Source organism: Notolepis coatsorum, assembly GCF_963971535.1.
Source record: "Notolepis coatsorum genome assembly, chromosome: 14".
NCBI classification, from domain to species: Eukaryota; Metazoa; Chordata; class Actinopteri; order Aulopiformes; family Paralepididae; genus Notolepis; species Notolepis coatsorum.
In genome coordinates, this window is record NC_140178.1 from 107,960,639 (window position 1) to 107,980,716 (window position 20,078).

A 20,078-nucleotide genomic window follows, 5' to 3' on the forward strand; every position below is an offset into this window, starting at 1 on the left:
TATCTAATGTAACCCTTCTTCACAACAAACAGCGAACAGCACGAATGGAACATGGAATCTGATCTTTTCAATTCTGATTTGGGCTCACTTTCATAATGGTGGTCCTAAATCAGATACAGGTCGAATGTTTTGCAATGCGAGCTCAGTCGTGTCAACATGTCAACATGTCATGATGTCAGAATTAATGACACATGTACGTATTCAATGTCCTCCATGTTGTTTACGTCCATCATCACTATTGTCCATTCACGCAATGCGGGTCAGTTCAGGGGCGTGACCAGTTCACACTGTAATGAGATCTTGGTATTTAAAAAGAAAGATGATGTGAAACGGCCAAACAAAAAGTCTGATCTGAGCAATGAATCAGAGTTGAGCAGTAAGGCCGGCAGTGTGAACGTGGTCTTAGGGACTCCGACGATATACTGCCTGGTCACATGACACCCCCATGCACCCAGCCCCATGTACCCAGCCCCATGTACCCAGCCCCATGCACCCAGCCCCATGCACCCAGCCCCATGCACCCAGCCCCATGCACCCAGCCCCATGCACCCAGCCCCATGTACCCAGCCCCATGTACCCAGCCCCATGCACCCAGCCCCATGTACCCAGCCCCATGCACCCAGCCCCATGTACCCAGCCCCATGCACCCAGCCCCATGTACCCAGCCCCATGCACCCAGCCCCATGTACCCAGCCCCATGCACCCAGCCCCATGTACCCAGCCCCATGTACCCAGCCCCATGTACCCAGCCCCATGTACCCAGCCCCATGCACCCAGCACCATGTACCCAGCCCCATGTACCCAGCCCCATGTACCCAGCCCCATGTACCCAGCCCCATGTACCCAGCCCCTGTACCCAGCACCATGTACCCAGCCCCATGTACCCAGCCCCATGTACCCAGCCCCATGTACCCAGCCCCTGTACCCAGCACCATGTACCCAGCCCCATGCACCCAGCCCCATGTACCCAGCCCCATGTACCCAGCCCCATGCACCCACCCCCATGTACCCAACCCCATGTACCCAGCCCCATGCACCCAGCCCCATGTACCCAGCCCCATGCACCCAGCCCCATGTACCCAGCCCCATGCACCCAGCCCCATGCACCCAGTACCCAGCCCCATGTACCCAGCCCCATGTACCCAGCCCCATGCACCCAGCCCCATGCACCCAGCCCCATGCACCCAGCCCCATGCACCCAGCCCCATGCACCCAGCTCTCTGAGCGGGTAGGAGTGTTGATGTGTGACCTCTTAGGATCACCACCATCCTCACGGCTGTCACATTCATTCTGATCAGAGAGGCAGTAAGGCGTAATGAACCAGACAGTGCCAGGAGAGAACTCCACCCAATCAGGCTCCTCCTCTCGCTCAACTCTTAACCCTTTCAGGGGTGTGTGTTTTCTTCTGGAATGTTCTAAAAGCCAGAAGCTGTTGTTTGTACGTGTCCCTGTTTAGGTCTCTACAGACGAGTGAGATTGTGTACACTTCAAAACAATAATAGACAGTACTTTGAGCTGCGTGACAAATACCGGTCTTGTACAACATGCCCTAAACAACAGACGTCCCTTTCACTACCACACACACACACACACACACACACACACACACACACACACACACACACACACACACACACACACACACACACACACACACACACACACACACACACACACACACCACACACACACACACACACACACACACACACACACACGCACACACACACACACACACACAGGCTTGTGTGCCTTCATCCTCCAAAGGAGACATTGTTCCCAGAATCCCTCTTGACTTTTGATGTCACTCTGCCTGCTTGACTCACGTCTGCTGCACCACAACACTGGCTGCATGCCTATATGTTCCTGTCGTACACCTGAGCACATTCCGCTCCTATGTCAGGCTCAGGTTGGGATTCCTTTCGACCTATTAGCCTGGAAATGGAAAATAATGATTATTTGTTTTCAAAGTTCCCCCGTCTGCCTATATGCTTGACCATTGTCCATATTCACATGGCAACCATTTTGCTCTTACGTCATGGTGGGAACAGGGTGGAAAGGAATCCCAACCTGAGCATTACATAATAAGAGCAAAATGGACGCCGTGTGAATATAATAGTCAACGGTGACCATTGCCTTGGTGTGTATCGTGTTTGTAAATCCCTCGGTTCAAAGAGCTCAACCTCCATGTGGAAATCTCAGTTTCATTCATCTTTGTGTCACAGTGGAGCGGAATACCATTCGTTTTCATGACGGGGTAAGAGAAGAAAGGCGGGGCGTTACTACGAAGACGTGAGGCGTAGGTGTGGAGGTGTAGTCAGACGGGGGCGACGTCTCACTACAGCCACAGTGACTCACGGAGACGTCTGAGCAGACCTCCACTGATCCTCCGCAGCCTCGCCGCGCAGCCAATCAGAGAGCGGCGGCTACAGAGACCGAAGGGAGGAAGCGTTTCACTTCATTAAACGTAAAAAAGCGTGAAGCCGGAACTCTGGTTCCCTGTGATGATTCTTCCCTTCTCTTCTCTCTTCTGCCTCCAAGCAAAGCTGGGCTGTTGTCGCCCATCGCCAGACTTCAGGTGTCATTTTAAAGACTCGTCTCTGCTTGTCGCTCGCCCGAATCTCCACGGCAGTGATGTTTAACCCTCTCACTGCCGCACTGCCAAACGGTTAACCCGTTCACTGCGACAATACACAGAAGGTTAACCCTTTCACTGCCACACGACAAAGGGTTAACCCTTTCACTACCACACTACAGACGGTTAACCCTTTACTATCAGATAGTGATAGTAAAGGGTTAACCTTCGGTAGTGTGGTAGTGAAAGGATTAAAGACTAGTTTACTTGCTGCTCAACCGAATCTGCGCGACAGTGATGTTTATAATACACTATGAACTCACATCATCAACACTAAGATGTTTATAATACACTATGAACTCACAGCATCAACACTAAGATGTTTATAATACACTATGAACTCACATCATCAACACTAAGATGTTTATAATACACTATGAACTCACATCATCAACACTAAGATGTTTATAATACACTATGAACTCACATCATCAACACTAAGATGTTTATAATACACTATGAACTCACATCATCAACACTAAGATGTTTATAATACACTATGAACTCACATCATCAACACTAAGATGTTTATAATACACTATGAACTCACATCATCAACACTAAGATGTTTATAATACACTATGAACTCACAGCATCAACACTAAGATGTTTATAATACACTATGAACTCACAGCATCAACACTAAGATGTTTATAATACACTATGAACTCACATCATCAACACTAAGATGTTTATAATACACTATGAACTCACAGCATCAACACTAAGATGTTTATAATACACTATGAACTCACAGCATCAACACTAAGATGTTTATAATACACTATGAACTCACAGCATCAACACGAAGATGTTTATAATACACTATGAACTCACAGCATCAACACTAAGATGTTTATAATACACTATGAACTCACAGCATCAACACTAAGATGTTTATAATACACTATGAACTCACATCATCAACACTAAGATGTTTATAATACACTATGAACTCACAGCATCAACACTAAGATGTTTATAATACACTATGAACTCACATCATCAACACTAAGATGTTTATAATACACTATGAACTCACAGCATCAACACTAAGATGTTTATAATACACTATGAACTCACAGCATCATCACTAAGATGTTTATAATACACTATGAACTCACAGCATCAACACTAAGATGTTTATAATACACTATGAACTCACAGCATCATCACTAAGATGTTTATAATACACTATGAACTCACAGCATCAACACTAAGATGTTTATAATACACTATGAACTCACATCATCAACACTAAGATGTTTATAATACACTATGAACTCACAGCATCAACACTAAGATGTTTATAATACACTATGAACTCACAGCATCAACACTAAGATGTTTATAATACACTATGAACTCACATCATCATCACTAAGATGTTTATAATACACTATGAACTCACAGCATCAACACTAAGATGTTTATAATACACTATGAACTCACAGCATCAACACTAAGATGTTTATAATACACTATGAACTCACATTATCAACACTAAGATGTTTATAATACACTATGAACTCACATCATCAACACTACGATGTTTATAATACACTATGAACTCACATCATCATCACTAAGATGTTTATAATACACTATGAACTCACATCATCAACACTACGATGTTTATAATACACTATGAACTCACAGCATCAACACTAAGATGTTTATAATACACTATGAACTCACAGCATCAACACTAAGATGTTTATAATACACTATGAACTCACATTATCAACACTAAGATGTTTATAATACACTATGAACTCACAGCATCAACACTAAGATGTTTATAATACACTATGAACACACAGCATCAACACTAAGATGTTTATAATACACTATGAACTCACAGCATCAACACTAAGATGTTTATAATACACTATGAACTCACATTATCAACACTAAGATGTTTATAATACACTATGAACTCACATTATCAACACTAAGATGTTTATAATACACTATGAACTCACAGCATCAACACTAAGATGTTTATAATACACTATGAACTCACAGCATCAACACTAAGATGTTTATAATACACTATGAACTCACAGCATCAACACTAAGATGTTTATAATACACTATGAACTCACATTATCAACACTAAGATGTTTATAATACACTATGAACTCACAGCATCAACACTAAGATGTTTATAATACACTATGAACTCACAGCATCAACACTAAGATGTTTATAATACACTATGAACTCACAGCATCAACACTAAGATGTTTATAATACACTATGAACTCACAGCATCAACACTAATATGTTTATAATATACTATGAACTCACAGCATCAACACTAAGATGTTTATAATACACTATGAACTCACATCATCAACACTAAGATGTTTATAATACACTATGAACTCACAGCATCAACACTAAGATGTTTATAATACACTATGAACTCACAGCATCAACACTAAGATGTTTATAATACACTATGAACTCACAGCATCAACACTAAGATGTTTATAATACACTATGAACTCACAGCATCAACACTAAGATGTTTATAATACACTATGAACTCACATCATCAACACTAAGATGTTTATAATACACTATGAACTCACATCATCAACACTAAGATGTTTATAATACACTATGAACACACATCATCAACACTAAGATGTTTATAATATACTATGAACTCACATCATCAACACTAAGATGTTTATAATATACTATGAACACACAGCATCACTAAGATGTTTATAATACACTATGAACTCACATCAGCATCACTAAGATGTTTATAATACACTATGAACTCACATCATCAACACTAAGATGTTTATAATACACTATGAACTCACATCATCAACACTAAGATGTTTATAATACACTATGAACTCACAGCATCAACACTACGATGTTTATAATACACTATGAACTCACATCATCAACACTAAGATGTTTATAATACACTATGAACTCACAGCATCAACACTAAGATGTTTATAATACACTATGAACTCACAGCATCAACACGAAGATGTTTATAATACACTATGAACACACATCATCAACACTAAGATGTTTATAATACACTATGAACTCACAGCATCAACACTAAGATGTTTATAATACACTATGAACTCACATCATCAACACTAAGATGTTTATAATACACTATGAACTCACATCATCAACACTAAGATGTTTATAATACACTATGAACACACATCATCAACACTAAGATGTTTATAATACACTATGAACTCACAGCATCATCACTAAGATGTTTATAATACACTATGAACTCACAGCATCAACACTAAGATGTTTATAATACACTATGAACTCACAGCATCAACACGAAGATGTTTATAATACACTATGAACTCACAGCATCAACACTAATATGTTTATAATACACTATGAACTCACAGCATCAACACTAAGATGTTTATAATACACTATGAACTCACAGCATCAACACTAAGATGTTTATAATACACTATGAACTCACAGCATCAACACTAAGATGTTTATAATACACTATGAACTCACAGCATCAACACTAAGATGTTTATAATACACTATGAACTCACATCATCAACACTAAGATGTTTATAATACACTGTATGAACTCAGAACATCATCACTAAGATGTTTATAATACACTAGTGTTACAAAGGATCAGATTAAACCGAATATATATATTTATTGATTGATATATATTGCATAATATTTGTATATCGTTTGATATCCCTTGTATATTCCTTGTACATATACACGGAATATCCCTTTAGCCTAGTACAGACCATAATATTTCATTCTCCTATTGGACAGCGGTCCACAGGCGCCAAGGCCATGCCTCCAAAGTCAGGTTCAAAGTCACCGCCGGGGACATGCCTGGACATGAACGGTACTGCGTAAGGATATGAGACAGGAATAAAGCTGGTACTAGTTTATTCATCTAAGCGTATAAATACGGCGCAGGTGAATACAGAAGCACTTAGAGAGTTACCCAATAAGTTGAAGCCTCACCCACGATACGACGTGCGGTGCAGTATGGCCTGTTTGGCCCCAAATAGAGCATCGAGACCGCGTGCGAATTAATAACTGAAGTGTCAGAGTTTAACGCTGTACCGTCGAGTTCAACCTATTCTATTAAGTCAGTAATAGTCTATTTGTGTATAGTGTATCGTGCGGCTAAAGTTCTACAGTGACCAGCATCACCAACGTTTCCTCGTATCAGCTAGAGTGCTTATCCAGGCTGGGCTGCTTATCATGGCGCTTTCACCCGAGGGGCCCTAGACGAGGATCGTGTGGATTATGTACACTGGATAACCTACCGACGACTGCATAGCCCTTTTCGGCTGGATTATATTTGCCTTTGGTCCTGTAATTAATGGAGCGGAGAATCGCCGACACCCACAAGTGTGTGGGATTTACCCTGTGAGGAGCCATGTCGAGCCCGCCTCTCAGAAGTCAGAGGCAGGCTAGCTTTCTTCCATGTGGAGCTACATGCTACGGAGAACAGCTGTATTCGTCTGTGGATCAAGATCTTATTGCACCGTCTCCTGTACTCGGAGTCTCCTTATCATCGTTGACCCAGACTCTACTACCGACAGATCCTCTACCCTTGCTGGCTTACAACCGGGGGGACCCTTCCAGTATCTCCCGCTATATTACTAGTGTACCATAGATATAATTCCCTAAGATTCAGATTGTATGATTACCTCCTGCGTAATATGAGAATGGACATTCGTTATTGATTGACAGGATCTAGATGACCTGCCAGAGGAAGAAGAAGAGGGAGAGGAGGAGAGTCAAGCCCAACAGCAGCACAGTACTCCACAGGACCAGGAGGTCCAGTACAGCCCAGGCTTTACCCCCGCGGCTCTGCGCTACAGACCCCCGACTCAATTCACGGGTGAGCTTGACGCACGACCAGCCCCGAGGAACAGCACCTGGGTACGCGGGCCATGGTACCCAGCAGGTACCAGCCCACCAAGACACGTAAGAGGAGACTCGCCTAGGAGGCCTCTCTTCCAACGCTCACCGATGTGCCAGCCATCCATGGCATCGTACATTGGCACACCGACGTTCCCGGACTTCACACACGAGAACAGAGCACAATACACAGAGCTACGAATGTGCTTAGAGACAATGATGTCCGATGTAGCTGATGAACCGTACAAATATGCTATCCTACTAAAGCACCTCAAGGTGCCCCGAGCGCACAATATAGCGCTGGCATATGCCACCTCTACTACCCCATACACCGCGGCTCTAGCAGCACTCGACCAAAGATATGGACGCATATGGGACTACGTAATACAAGAGATAAGGCATATTGACCGCCTACCCCCAGCCACAGACAATCGCTCACTAGATGACCTGTCTATCAAGGTACAATCCCTGGTAGGGATGCTGGGGGCGCAAAAGGAAAAGGGTATGCACGAACTGTACGCGAACTCTAATGTCGAGAGGATTTTAGAGAAGCTTCCGCCCGCCCGACAAGAGCGCTTCAGGCGGCAAAGAGACCACCGTGATCCTAACGGTCCCGAGCCATCCCTCCTAGACCTAGCCGACTTCCTGGCGAGAGAAGTCAACAGCCTACGGTTGGATACGTTCATGCGGAGCACACCAAGCTCCAGAGAGGGACCTAGGAGAGCAAATGATGGCCGCAGATTGGTGACCGTCATGCACCAATCAGAATCAGTACCGAGCAGCAAGAACCACAGTACCCCCTTGATGAAAGAGAAGTGGAAGATGGTGTGCCCGTACTGCGAAAAGGAACACTGGCTGTCACAATGTGACACATTCAAGAAGATGACCGCCGACGAGGTGAGTCAATGGATAAAGTCCAACCGACGCTGTTACCGATGTGCGCGCAGTCACATGGCAGCCGATTGCCGCTTAAAGAAGAGGTGTAGTCGGTGTGACGGAGCCCACTTAGACGTCCTACACGACAGTAACAGAAGAAAGCCTGCACCCTCAAGCAGCACAAAGGCAAGTGTTATGTACATGGACCCCGCCAGCAGCGGGGGCGCCCGGGTGCTCTTAAAGGTGGTCCGCGTAACATTGAGTTACCAAGACAAGGTCATGGACACTTACGCCGTCCTTGACGACGGGTCAGAGAAGACCCTTCTCCTCGCGTCCGCTGCGGCCCAGCTGGGGCTGCGGGGGAGCGAAGACCAGATGACGATTCGGACAATAAGAAGAGATCTAAAGACGATAAAGGGCGAGAATGTCTCCTTCACTATCGCAGCAAGCGGGCAGCCAGAGAGACGGTATAGAATCACTAACGCTTTCACCAGCCAAGACATAGGCCTGTCGCAGTACACCTACCCCATCGCCAAGCTGATGGATAAATATGTGCACCTGCGTCAACTACCTATACCGCTCATAGACTGTGCCACCCCGACCCTGCTGATAGGCTCCGACCATGCAGACCTCATCGTCCCGATGGACCGGGTCCACACAGGGCCCAGAGGCTGTCCTGCAGCAGTCGAGACCCGCCTAGGATGGACACTACAAGGCCCCCTCGCTAGGTCTCTTAACCGAACAGCAGCCACTAGCTGCTTCCACTCCAGAGTGACAGAAGAAGACACCACCCTCCTACAGCATGTCGAGAGGCTATGGACACTAGAGAACGAAAAGAAAGACATTCGTTCCAAGGAAGACATTTACGCTATAGCCCTCCTCGAGCAGGGGACAAAGAGAGTCAAAGTCAACGGAGTGATGAGATACGCAACTCCACTCCTGAGGCGAGAGGGTATGCCTACCTTCCACGCCCCAAAAGAAGCGACGGAGCGGTATCTATTGAACACAGAGCGGCGCCTAGCCAGAGACCCCGCTCAAGAGACTGTGTACCGCGCTGAGATTGACAAGCTAATCACAGCGGGACACATAAAGAAAATTGACATTAAAGAGGCCGATCAGACGACCGAATCATGGTACGTGCCGCACCACAAAGTCCACCACAACGGCAAGGATCGTATTGTGTTCAACTGCAGCTACCAGATCGGATCACAAAATCTGAATAAAGAGCTCTTGCCCGGCCCAACACTCGGCCCCTCTCTACTAGGCGTGTTACTACGTTTCCGCCAAGACAAGGTGGCCATCAGCGGCGACATCAAAGGGATGTTCCTGCAGGTGAGACTAGTGGAGGAGGACAAGCCCCTGCTGCGGTTCCTATGGAGAGAGAGGATCGCGGATGAGCAACCAGCCATCTATCAATGGGAAGTCCTCCCTTTCGGAACCACATGCAGCCCATGCTGTGCTACGTTTGCACTGCAAAAACACGTCGCAGAGGACCCAGCAGCTGATGAAGAGGTCCGACAAAGTGTAGGAAATAGTTTCTACGTGGACAACTGTCTGCAAAGCGTCTCGACGCCAGAAGAAGCCGAGGCCCTTCTACTCAAGCTCCGCGCCTCCCTGATCAAAGGCGGCTTTGATCTCAGGCAGTGGGCCAGCAGCGACCCGCAAGTATTGCGCAGCCTCTCCCCCGAGGACAAGGCAGCAAGCAGCGAGACCTGGATGGCGACCATCCCAGGAGAAGCCCAAGAAATGACATTAGGACTAGTCTGGCGCTTCAAAACAGACTCGCTCCATTATAAACACACACCCCTGACCAAGGAGCAGGGAAGGTCGACTGCACTACCGACCACAAGACGGAGTGTATACAGAACACTCGCCAGACAATATGACCCGTTGGGATGTATTCTACCTTACACCACCAGGGCAAAGATGATTGTAAGAGCGTTATGGGACAAGGACCAGGGCTGGGACGACCCCATACCCGAACACCTTGCCTCCAGATGGAGAGAGTGGGAGACAGAACTCAGCTCACTCCCAGGTATCAACATACGCCGCAGCTACTTCCCACCCACAGTGAGGCCGGAGACGTGCCAGATGAACCTGCACGTCTTCAGCGACGCCTCCGAAGTAGCCTACGGTTCGGTGGCCTACTTGCGTGCCTGAGAGGAGGGAGGAGAAATACATACTGCTTTCATCCTGGCTCGCTCAAGAATAGCCCCACGCAAGCAACAATCTATCCCGCGTCTAGAGCTCTGCGCAGCCCTAGCAGGAGCGCAACTCGCCACGTTAATCCAACGTGAACTCACCATCCCGGTACAAAGAACAATCTTGTGGTCAGACTCCACGACAGTACTCACATGGATCCGGTCTGATTCGTGTAGATACAAGGTCTTCGTGGGAGTCAGAGTCACAGAGATCCAAGATTTAACAGAAGCAGCAAGCTGGAGGTATGTGGACACAAAACACAACCCAGCTGACGTCATCACCCGGGGAATGTCCCTGGATGACCTCACCCGTCACAATCTATACAGTGACGGGCCAGAGTTCCTCAAGCTCCCGGAAGAAGAGTGGCCTACACCCACCCCACGGGAAGCGAGTAAAGAGGAGGCAGAGAACAAGAAATCTATGTTCTGTGGATTGACCACACTCGTCTCCACAGACCCCGACATAGACGATTGCCTCACCCTTGAGAGTGCGCAGCTAAAGACATTCCTGTGGCACCACCCAGAGGTTCAGCTCACTACTGACATTACTACAGCTAACTACGAAGAAGCAGAACTTCTTCTCCTACAACGAGCCCAGAGAGACTCGTTTCCCGATGAGCTAGACTGTATACAGGGAACAAAGCCCGTCCCATCAGACAGCAGATTGCTCCACCTAGCCCCCGAGAGCGACGCCCATGGTCTCATCAGAGTGGGTGGTCGTCTGCGGAGAGCTCCAGACTTACCGGATGACGTCAAGTACCCGATAGTCTTAAACAGCCGACACAAGGTCACAGAGCTGATCATAAAGAAATACGACGAGGATGTGCATCATGCCGGGGCAGAGAGAGTCTTCGCGGAGATCAGACGTCGTTATTGGATACTGCAAGGGAGAGAAGCAGTACGGCGTTTCCAGCGGACTTGTCTAGACTGTCGTAAATGGCGAGCGCAGCCCAGTATACCCCGGATGGCTGACCTACCTCCCTGTCGCCTCCGACTCGGCGACAAGCCTTTTCACTCCACCGGTATGGACTGTTTCGGCCCGCTGTATGTAAAGAAAGGAAGAGGGACCGAGAAGCGGTGGGGTATTGTATTCAAATGCATGACCACCCGAGCGATGCATATAGAACTCCTTCCAACCATGAGCACAGACTCATTCCTTATGGCCTTCCGAAGATTCACATCGCGGAAAGGCAAACCGTCTATATTATTGTCTGATCACGGGACAAACTTCAAAGGCGGAGAAAGAGAGCTGAGAGAGAGCTTCCAAGCTCTGGGCCCAGAACTTAAGACCCACCTCGCTCCATCCCAGATTGATTTCCAGTTTAATCCCCCGAATGCACCTCACTTCGGTGGAACTTGGGAACGAGAAGTACGTTCAATAAAGACAGCCCTGTACGCCGTGCTTGGGGCCCAGACCGTGGCGGAAGAAGTCCTAATGACAGTCCTCACGGAGATCGAGGGAGTATTGAACTCAAAGCCCCTCGGTTACGTCTCAAGTGATGTAGCAGATGTCGACCCAGTCACCCCCAACACACTCTTGATGGCGCGGCTGGACCCCGCGCTACCACAGACAGTGTACAGGCCTGAAGAAGCGAACGGCCGAAGAATGTGGAGGTACAGTCAAGTATTGGCTGACAAGTTTTGGAACAGCTTCCTACTCCACTATCTACCGTCTCTACAGACCCGCCAGAAATGGGTGAAAGAGAGAGACAATTTGACAGAAGGAACAGTCGTCATGATTATCGACCAGTCACTACCCCGAGCTATGTGGCCGGCTGGCCGCGTAAGCAAAGTGATCACCGGTGCCGACGGAAAGGTCAGAGCGGCCGAAGTGCTCGTCCAAGGGCGGATCTACACCCGACCCGTGGCGAGGCTAATAGAGTTGCCAAGGCTCCCCGATACTATTGATGACGACCATGACCCCATGACTTTGTGAACTGCCCTACCCTCACAACAGACATTGAGTAGTGGACAGTGCGGTTAATCTGTCTCTGCTTAGCTAATTAGGTGGGACTAATTAGGAGGCGGCTGTTACAAAGGATCAGATTAAACCGAATATATATATTTATTGATTGATATATATTGCATAATATTTGTATATTGTTTGATATCCCTTGTATATTCCTTGTACATATACACGGAATATCCCTTTAGCCTAGTACAGACCATAATATTTCATTCTCCTATTGGACAGCGGTCCACAGGCGCCAAGGCCATGCCTCCAAAGTCAGGTTCAAAGTCACCGCCGGGGACATGCCTGGACATGAACGGTACTGCGTAAGGATATGAGACAGGAATAAAGCTGGTGCTAGTTTATTCATCTAAGCGTATAAATACGGCGCAGGTGAATACAGAAGCACTTAGAGAGTTACCCAATAAGTTGAAGCCTCACCCACGATACGACGTGCGGTGCAGTATGGCCTGTTTGGCCCCAAATAGAGCATCGAGACCGCGTGCGAATTAATAACTGAAGTGTCAGAGTTTAACGCTGTACCGTCGAGTTCGACCTATTCTATTAAGTCAGTAATAGTCTATTTGTGTATAGTGTATCGTGCGGCTAAAGTTCTACAGTGACCAGCATCACCAACGTTTCCTCGTATCAGCTAGAGTGCTTATCCAGGCTGGGCTGCTTATCATGGCGCTTTCACCCGAGGGGCCCTAGACGAGGATCGTGTGGATTATGTACACTGGATAACCTACCGACGACTGCATAGCCCTTTTCGGCTGGATTATATTTGCCTTTGGTCCTGTAATTAATGGAGCGGAGAATCGCCGACACCCACAAGTGTGTGGGATTTACCCTGTGAGGAGCCACGTCGAGCCCGCCTCTCAGAAGTCAGAGGCAGGCTAGCTTTCTTCCATGTGGAGCTACATGCTACGGAGAACAGCTGTATTCGTCTGTGGATCAAGATCTTATTGCACCGTCTCCTGTACTCGGAGTCTCCTTATCATAGTTGACCCAGACTCTACTACCGACAGATCCTCTACCCTTGCTGGCTTACAACCGGGGGGACCCTTCCAGTATCTCCCGCTATATTACTAGTGTACCATAGATATAATTCCCTAAGATTCAGGTTGTATGATTACCTCCTGCGTAATATGAGAATGGACATTCGTTATTGATTTGCCTACGCACATTCCTTTGCCTTATAAGCGCATTCAAAGTGAAGTAAAGTAAAGTATATTATGTACCCTTTGCTGCTAATAAATACTTAAATACAGCTTTGTGTGGAACCGATTCATTGTGGGGAAGTGTTCATCATTAGATACCTGTGTACTGTATGGCCAGTAGGAATGTACATAAGACGGTAGTGGTTTAATGATACCATACTTATCAATACAGTCAGGGAATTGTACCCCTCAGTTACAACTAGTATGAACTCAGAACATCATCACTAAGATGTTTATAATACACTATGAACTCACGCTCTATGCCTCTTCGCCAAGGTTCTCATTTAAATACGAGACCGTCTCACTGCTTTATTTCTCAATTTCACACCTCTTATTTCTGTTCCTCACTAGTGATGATGTGGGAACAGAATGACTGCAAGGATTCATTGTGTCACGCACGCTGCTCGCCAGTATGACTTTACTACCATAGTGTCTTCATATACCTGTACATATTAATACTACAACTCTGTACATACATCTGATTAGCAATATCATTCAGTAGGGGCGACAGTGGCTCAGGAGGTAGAGCAGTCGTCTGGTAATCCGGAGGTTCCCGGTTCAATTCCCGCTTCTCCCGGGCAGCATGTCGAAGTGTCCTTGAGCAAGACACTTAACCCCTAATTGCTCCCTAATTGCTTCAGGTTGGCTCCTTGCATGGTTGCCTCCGCCATCGGTGTGTGAATGTGTGAGTGAATGGGTAAAAATGTGAGGAACATTGTAAAGCACTTTGGATAAAAGCGCTATATAAATGCAGCCATTTACCATTTAGTACTAATTTATATATTTTATATCCAGTTTAATCACCTGTATACATTGTATATCACTATTGCACTTTACGGTTACATTTGCACTCTGGTTGGATGCCAAACTTCTTTTCGTTGTACTGTACTTGTTGTGATGTATGACGGCAACACATTGGAATCTAATCTAAAACATTGTGAAGGGATATATGATCATTGCCTTTGTGCCACACAGAAAGTGATCACATACAGCACAGGTGTCCTCATCACTACGATGAACGTTGTGCCATCCTCCGGGCACGACGCAGTACACAAGTAGAGTTCTTGAACTGATTTTAATGAAGCTTGTCCAATCTCCATCCAAACCGTACAATCTGTACACAATACATACAAATGATGCAATTAGCAATTGAAAGCACATCAAAAAAACGTAGCTAAACATCAACCGTCAACATATAACGAAAATCATCATCCATAGAAATAAATACCTTATTGGCCTGCGTGCCAGTATAAGAGAACATCGATAAGTTCTGGTGTTGTGTCTTTCGTCTTTGTCTTGTTAGATTGTCTTGTTAGACAACTATCTTTCTTGCTAGAATTGACCGCAAAGTCAATACAGCCATCCATCAAGTCATGTCGGCACTCAAAGCGAGCAGGCGGAAACACGTCACCCAGACGCCTCTATTCTTATCCCATTCTTATCCCATTTTGCATGTTTGCGATCTGATTGGCCACTGACGTTTCTGGTCATGTGACATGTGCGCCCAATCACGTGATGTGACCATTTCCGCCTCGACCAGCAGCAAACTACCTAACGCCTACGATCCACACTCTAACCTTAACCAACTTCGAAAGAGTGCCTAAGCTTAACCGGCGAAAGAACTTGCCGTCACACGATATCGCCCTGCTCTAAGACAAACTCTAACCTTAACCAACTTCGAAAGAATGCCTAAGCTTAACCGGCGAAAGAACTTGCCGTCACACGATAGGCGCGACCAGAAACGTCAGTGGCCAATCAGAGCGCAAAAACGCGAATGCGGAAGCAAACATGGGTTGGGATAAGAATTTAGGCCACCCAGACATCAAGTGGGACCAAGTCTCGCGAAACCAAACAACCACACAAGCAAAAAGAAATCATGCGCCACTTATATTATCTATATACAGTTTAAACCCATATGAAATACAATCATGTGTATTATTATTAATATGCAAAAATAAACATATAAAATTGTAAGCGAATATAACTATATTAATCATACCAACCAACTGTATGTAACCATAGCTGCATTTACAGACGTTGATTGAAGATGTGGACAAATACATTTCTGTCACCATCACTTGTTCTCCAGAGAGGGCTCACTGAATCAACTGGCTCCATGTTACTGTTCAATGTCGCTGTTTGTTTGTAAACCTTTATCTCTATTAGATTAGATTCAAATGTATTGGGGAACTGGCTGTTTCGGGGGGTTCACATAATAATAATAATAATAATTAATTGCATTTATATAGCGCTTTTCTAGACACTCAAAGCGCTTTACAATGTAGGGTGGAAATAGCCTCCTTCACCACCACTGGTAGCACCCAACCTTGGGCTACGCAGGCTCAATGGCTGCCATACACTGGCACCCGGCACACATCACACTACACAATGACTACCATACACTGGCACCGGGCACACATCACGCGACACAATGACTACCATACACTGGCACCCGGCACACATCACACTACACAATGACTACCATACACTGGCACCCGGCACACATCACACTACACAATGACTACCATACACTGGCACCCGGCACACATCACACTACACAATGACTACCATACACTGGCACCCGGCACACATCACACTACACAATGACTACCATACACTGGCACCCGGCACACATCACACTACACAATGACTACCATACACTGGCACCCGGCACACATCACACTACACAATGACTACCATACACTGGCACCCGGCACACATCACACTACACAATGACTACCATACACTGGCACCCGGCACACATCACACTACACAATGACTGAACGGCTCAGGAGACAGGGATTGATATCAGCCAATTAAGGGGCCTTCGTGCAACATTGTACTTATTTTATGCCTAATCTTATGTCTGCACGTTTACGTTGCACTACGTTTATTGTCTTTTATACCTCTGCAATTTATGCATTGTTTGTTATTCTGTCAACTGTGTGCTAATTTTATGCCCATGTTAATTTTATACTAATTGCTGTGGGCCACTTTGGGCTGCGGTCCGTGTGTGGAAGGTGCTATAGATAGTTATTAATATTTATTATTATATTGTAAAGAAATTATGCATTGAGATGTCTGTAAGTCTCTACGACATTGAAAATGAGGGTATTTTCGAGAATAAATAAAGTTTTGAATGAATTAATTGTCATTATACAGCACAACCGTTGTGCTGCACAAGTACAGTACAGCATCCGACCAGAATGCAAACGTATCAGTAAAATGGAACAGTAATATACAATGTACAGTACTAGCCTACTGAATAATAGTGCTAATCAGATCTATGTACATTGTTGTACCTCATTTGCACCTTACCCTAAGTTGTGTACCTCACTGGTACCCATTTTACTCTGTATTGTATATTGTATGTATATTGAACATTCCTTTACTTACTTTTTTTTTTTTTTTTTTACTGTATGAAGCACCCTCTCAGGGGCTCATACAGAAACAAGCATTTCATCGTAAAATATTCTGTATTTTATTGTGACAAATAATAAACAAATTTGAACTAGTATTATTATGTACAGTGATACAGGTATAAAGACACTATGGTAGTAAGTCATATACTGGCCAACAGATGTACAGATATATAGTATCTACATATATGTAACAAGGGCTATTATGCAGGTATGTACAGACAGATGTAGATATGGACTCATTACAAGTTAATATGACAATAGCTAAACAATAAACATTATTGGAAAAGCAAAAACAGATCCATCATCTACTAAAGCTGGGTAGAGATAACTGTACACACCACTTGACACTAACCTTAACAGGGATGACCATAAAGACATACATGTTAGGCAGGGACTATGATAAAAACTCATCAGCTAATTCTGGCACATTTACATTGATGTGTAAACTGAAGATGTTGATTAATGCACTGTCCCTGGGTAAAAAAATAAATAAATCAACAACTTTCTGAAGTATGTACACTAGTTAACATTTACCTCTGACGGATAACTTTAACTTTATGTTCAGACTGAGCGAGGATCACTGTAGCCTGTATATCTCGTCTTTACACTTAAACATGTCAAGTGGCCAAGGGACATAATTGTATTTGATTGATCAAAACTTAACCATAATTTGTAAACTAACCTACGCTGCATTTGATCAAATACTAGATTAGATTAGATTCAAATGTATTGTCATTATACACACAGCACATGGTAAAATAAGAAAATAAGTTTGGAATCCAACCAGAGTGCAAATGTAACAGCAAAGTGCAACAGCGATATACAATACAGGTGATTAAACGGACTACAAAATACAAATGAGTACTATAGCGGTTTAAAGTACAACAGCCTATATTTTTTTCAAGTACACTTGTTTGCACCGACGCATCAGAACTTACCCGCCTCAGCCGGAGGTGGTCCGTCCACTTTGGTCCGTTCTAAAGAACCATACTGCTGGGAGGGTTTATTACGCTCCTTCTCCATGTCTTCTTCGGTTAAAGTCTTTTGATATATACACTGAGCAGCTACAGAGTCTTGTCCTGACAATACGTGACGAGAGGACAACAACGTGGAATCATCATCGTAAGGCGTTGATAGCGCGAGGAATGCTGCAAACAAACCGATGTGCAGCCGAAGTGTGTGCGGCGTGGCGCCCGGAGGGAGGATTTCAGCACCAAGGACAGCGCATGTGACCAGCTGATCCCTGCTGGCTCCAGGGCGCCACCTTGTGTCAACACCAAGGAGCCGCACCTGGTGTCTACTCTGTCTCCACCCATCAAAAGGCAACAACATCAGTAGTAATCTACGCTGTGACTCGTTACTTAACATTTTAGTTTTTAGTTTATTTATTTATTTAGCACATTATTTTAAAACAGTGCTAGGAGGGAACGAAGCCCAAAGGGCTTGTGTAAAGTTTCACTCCTGTCCCATCAATGTCCATAATCAAATATGAACGTAATACATGTAGACATGGTCAAGAACACAAAACAAGATCAGAGACATACTGTAAGGCAAACACACTATAACGAAAAATTTAAGATAGACAAGGATAGATAAACACATCAACAAGAGCCAATAACAAGAAAAAAAAGTACAAGAAAGCAAAGGAGAATAACATATGAAAAATATATAATGAAGAAAAAGAACCAGCCATATTGGTAACACTGTTAAACAGGACTAACTTAATAAATGGATGATTCATGGTGAAATTAAATTGCCTTTTGGTTGCTTTCTAAAGACAGATAAGGAGGTTTTTGACTTCAATGAGTGTTCCAGAGTTTAGGACCTCTAAAACTAATGTTGAATTGATGGCTAGATGTCCGACAGGTAAGTGGAGTTGATTACTATGTGCTTTGTTGGGTATGAGTGAATTTCTGATGAAAAAATTAAGAAACTTTTACATCCAAATGAGGTTTTAATTCTGGTTCAGACTTAGCAGTGACATAGAAGATAGAAAAAAAAGTATTGTGTTTAAGAGCACACAGGCATTTACAAACCTCATACAATCAGAGGCCCATTCATGGAACAGCCTCAGATTTCATATTGCATCACCGACTGAAGGGTTCCGATCGTTGGCTTTAGGGAGAAAGTGGTGCATCATGTTCACAATACTGACTGAATACTCGCAGGAAAAACACTCTTTAAAAATGGGTGGTACATACTCCCCTTTAATTTTTCATCGCCCGTTATTTGAGTTGAGTCGTTAATGAAATGCCGGGGATCAGTAGATTTCATACAGCAAGACGGCAGCCAGATGTCCAGGGACCACGCAGCCTGCACCCTGGCTCATTCAAGGGTACTACGACTATGCTTGCACCTCATGGTACCAAAGCACCTCAAAGGCACTAAAAACCAAATTACAAACATCTCAAAACAAGCCAGTCAGACTACTGCTTGACCTGACTCTTAGAACCCACCTCACCCCTGCCCACTTTGACAACCTAGGATGGCTTAGAGTAGACGACAGAGTACAGCAACTTGCAATGGGCCTGGTCTACAAGATACACTACACGACCAAAGTACCCATGTACATGTCAAAATACTTCCCAAAGGTCAGTGAATACCACGATCACTACACCAGAGGAAGCTCCACAAATCATGTTAAACCCAGATTCGGCTCAAACAAGGGACTAAACGCGTTTTGCAATTATGCCACATCAATGTGGAACGCCCTACCCAAAGCTGTAAAGGAATGTGAATCACTACCCACTTTCAAAAACTCTCAAAGAACACCTACGGGAGACTGCAATTCGAAACTGGCCCCTGTAAATGTCCTAACACAACCCCCCCCCCCCCCCCAATGTA

At 44.8% G+C, this 20,078-nt stretch overlaps 1 protein-coding gene across 1 annotated transcript in view; it reads right to left on the reverse strand.

The window, feature by feature from the left end:
- LOC311240273 (bMERB domain-containing protein 1) overlaps window positions 1-18,257 on the reverse strand; it is a gene marked incomplete at its 5' end in the record, with an annotated part of 84,067 nt that extends 65,810 nt beyond the window's left edge. Inside the window, one exon of the mRNA XM_084328831.1 lies at window positions 18,173-18,257. Within this exon, the coding sequence (XP_084184957.1) occupies window positions 18,173-18,257 (85 nt within the window). The remainder of the gene's footprint in view (window positions 1-18,172) is intronic.
- Window positions 18,258-20,078: the final 1,821 nt, after the last annotated feature.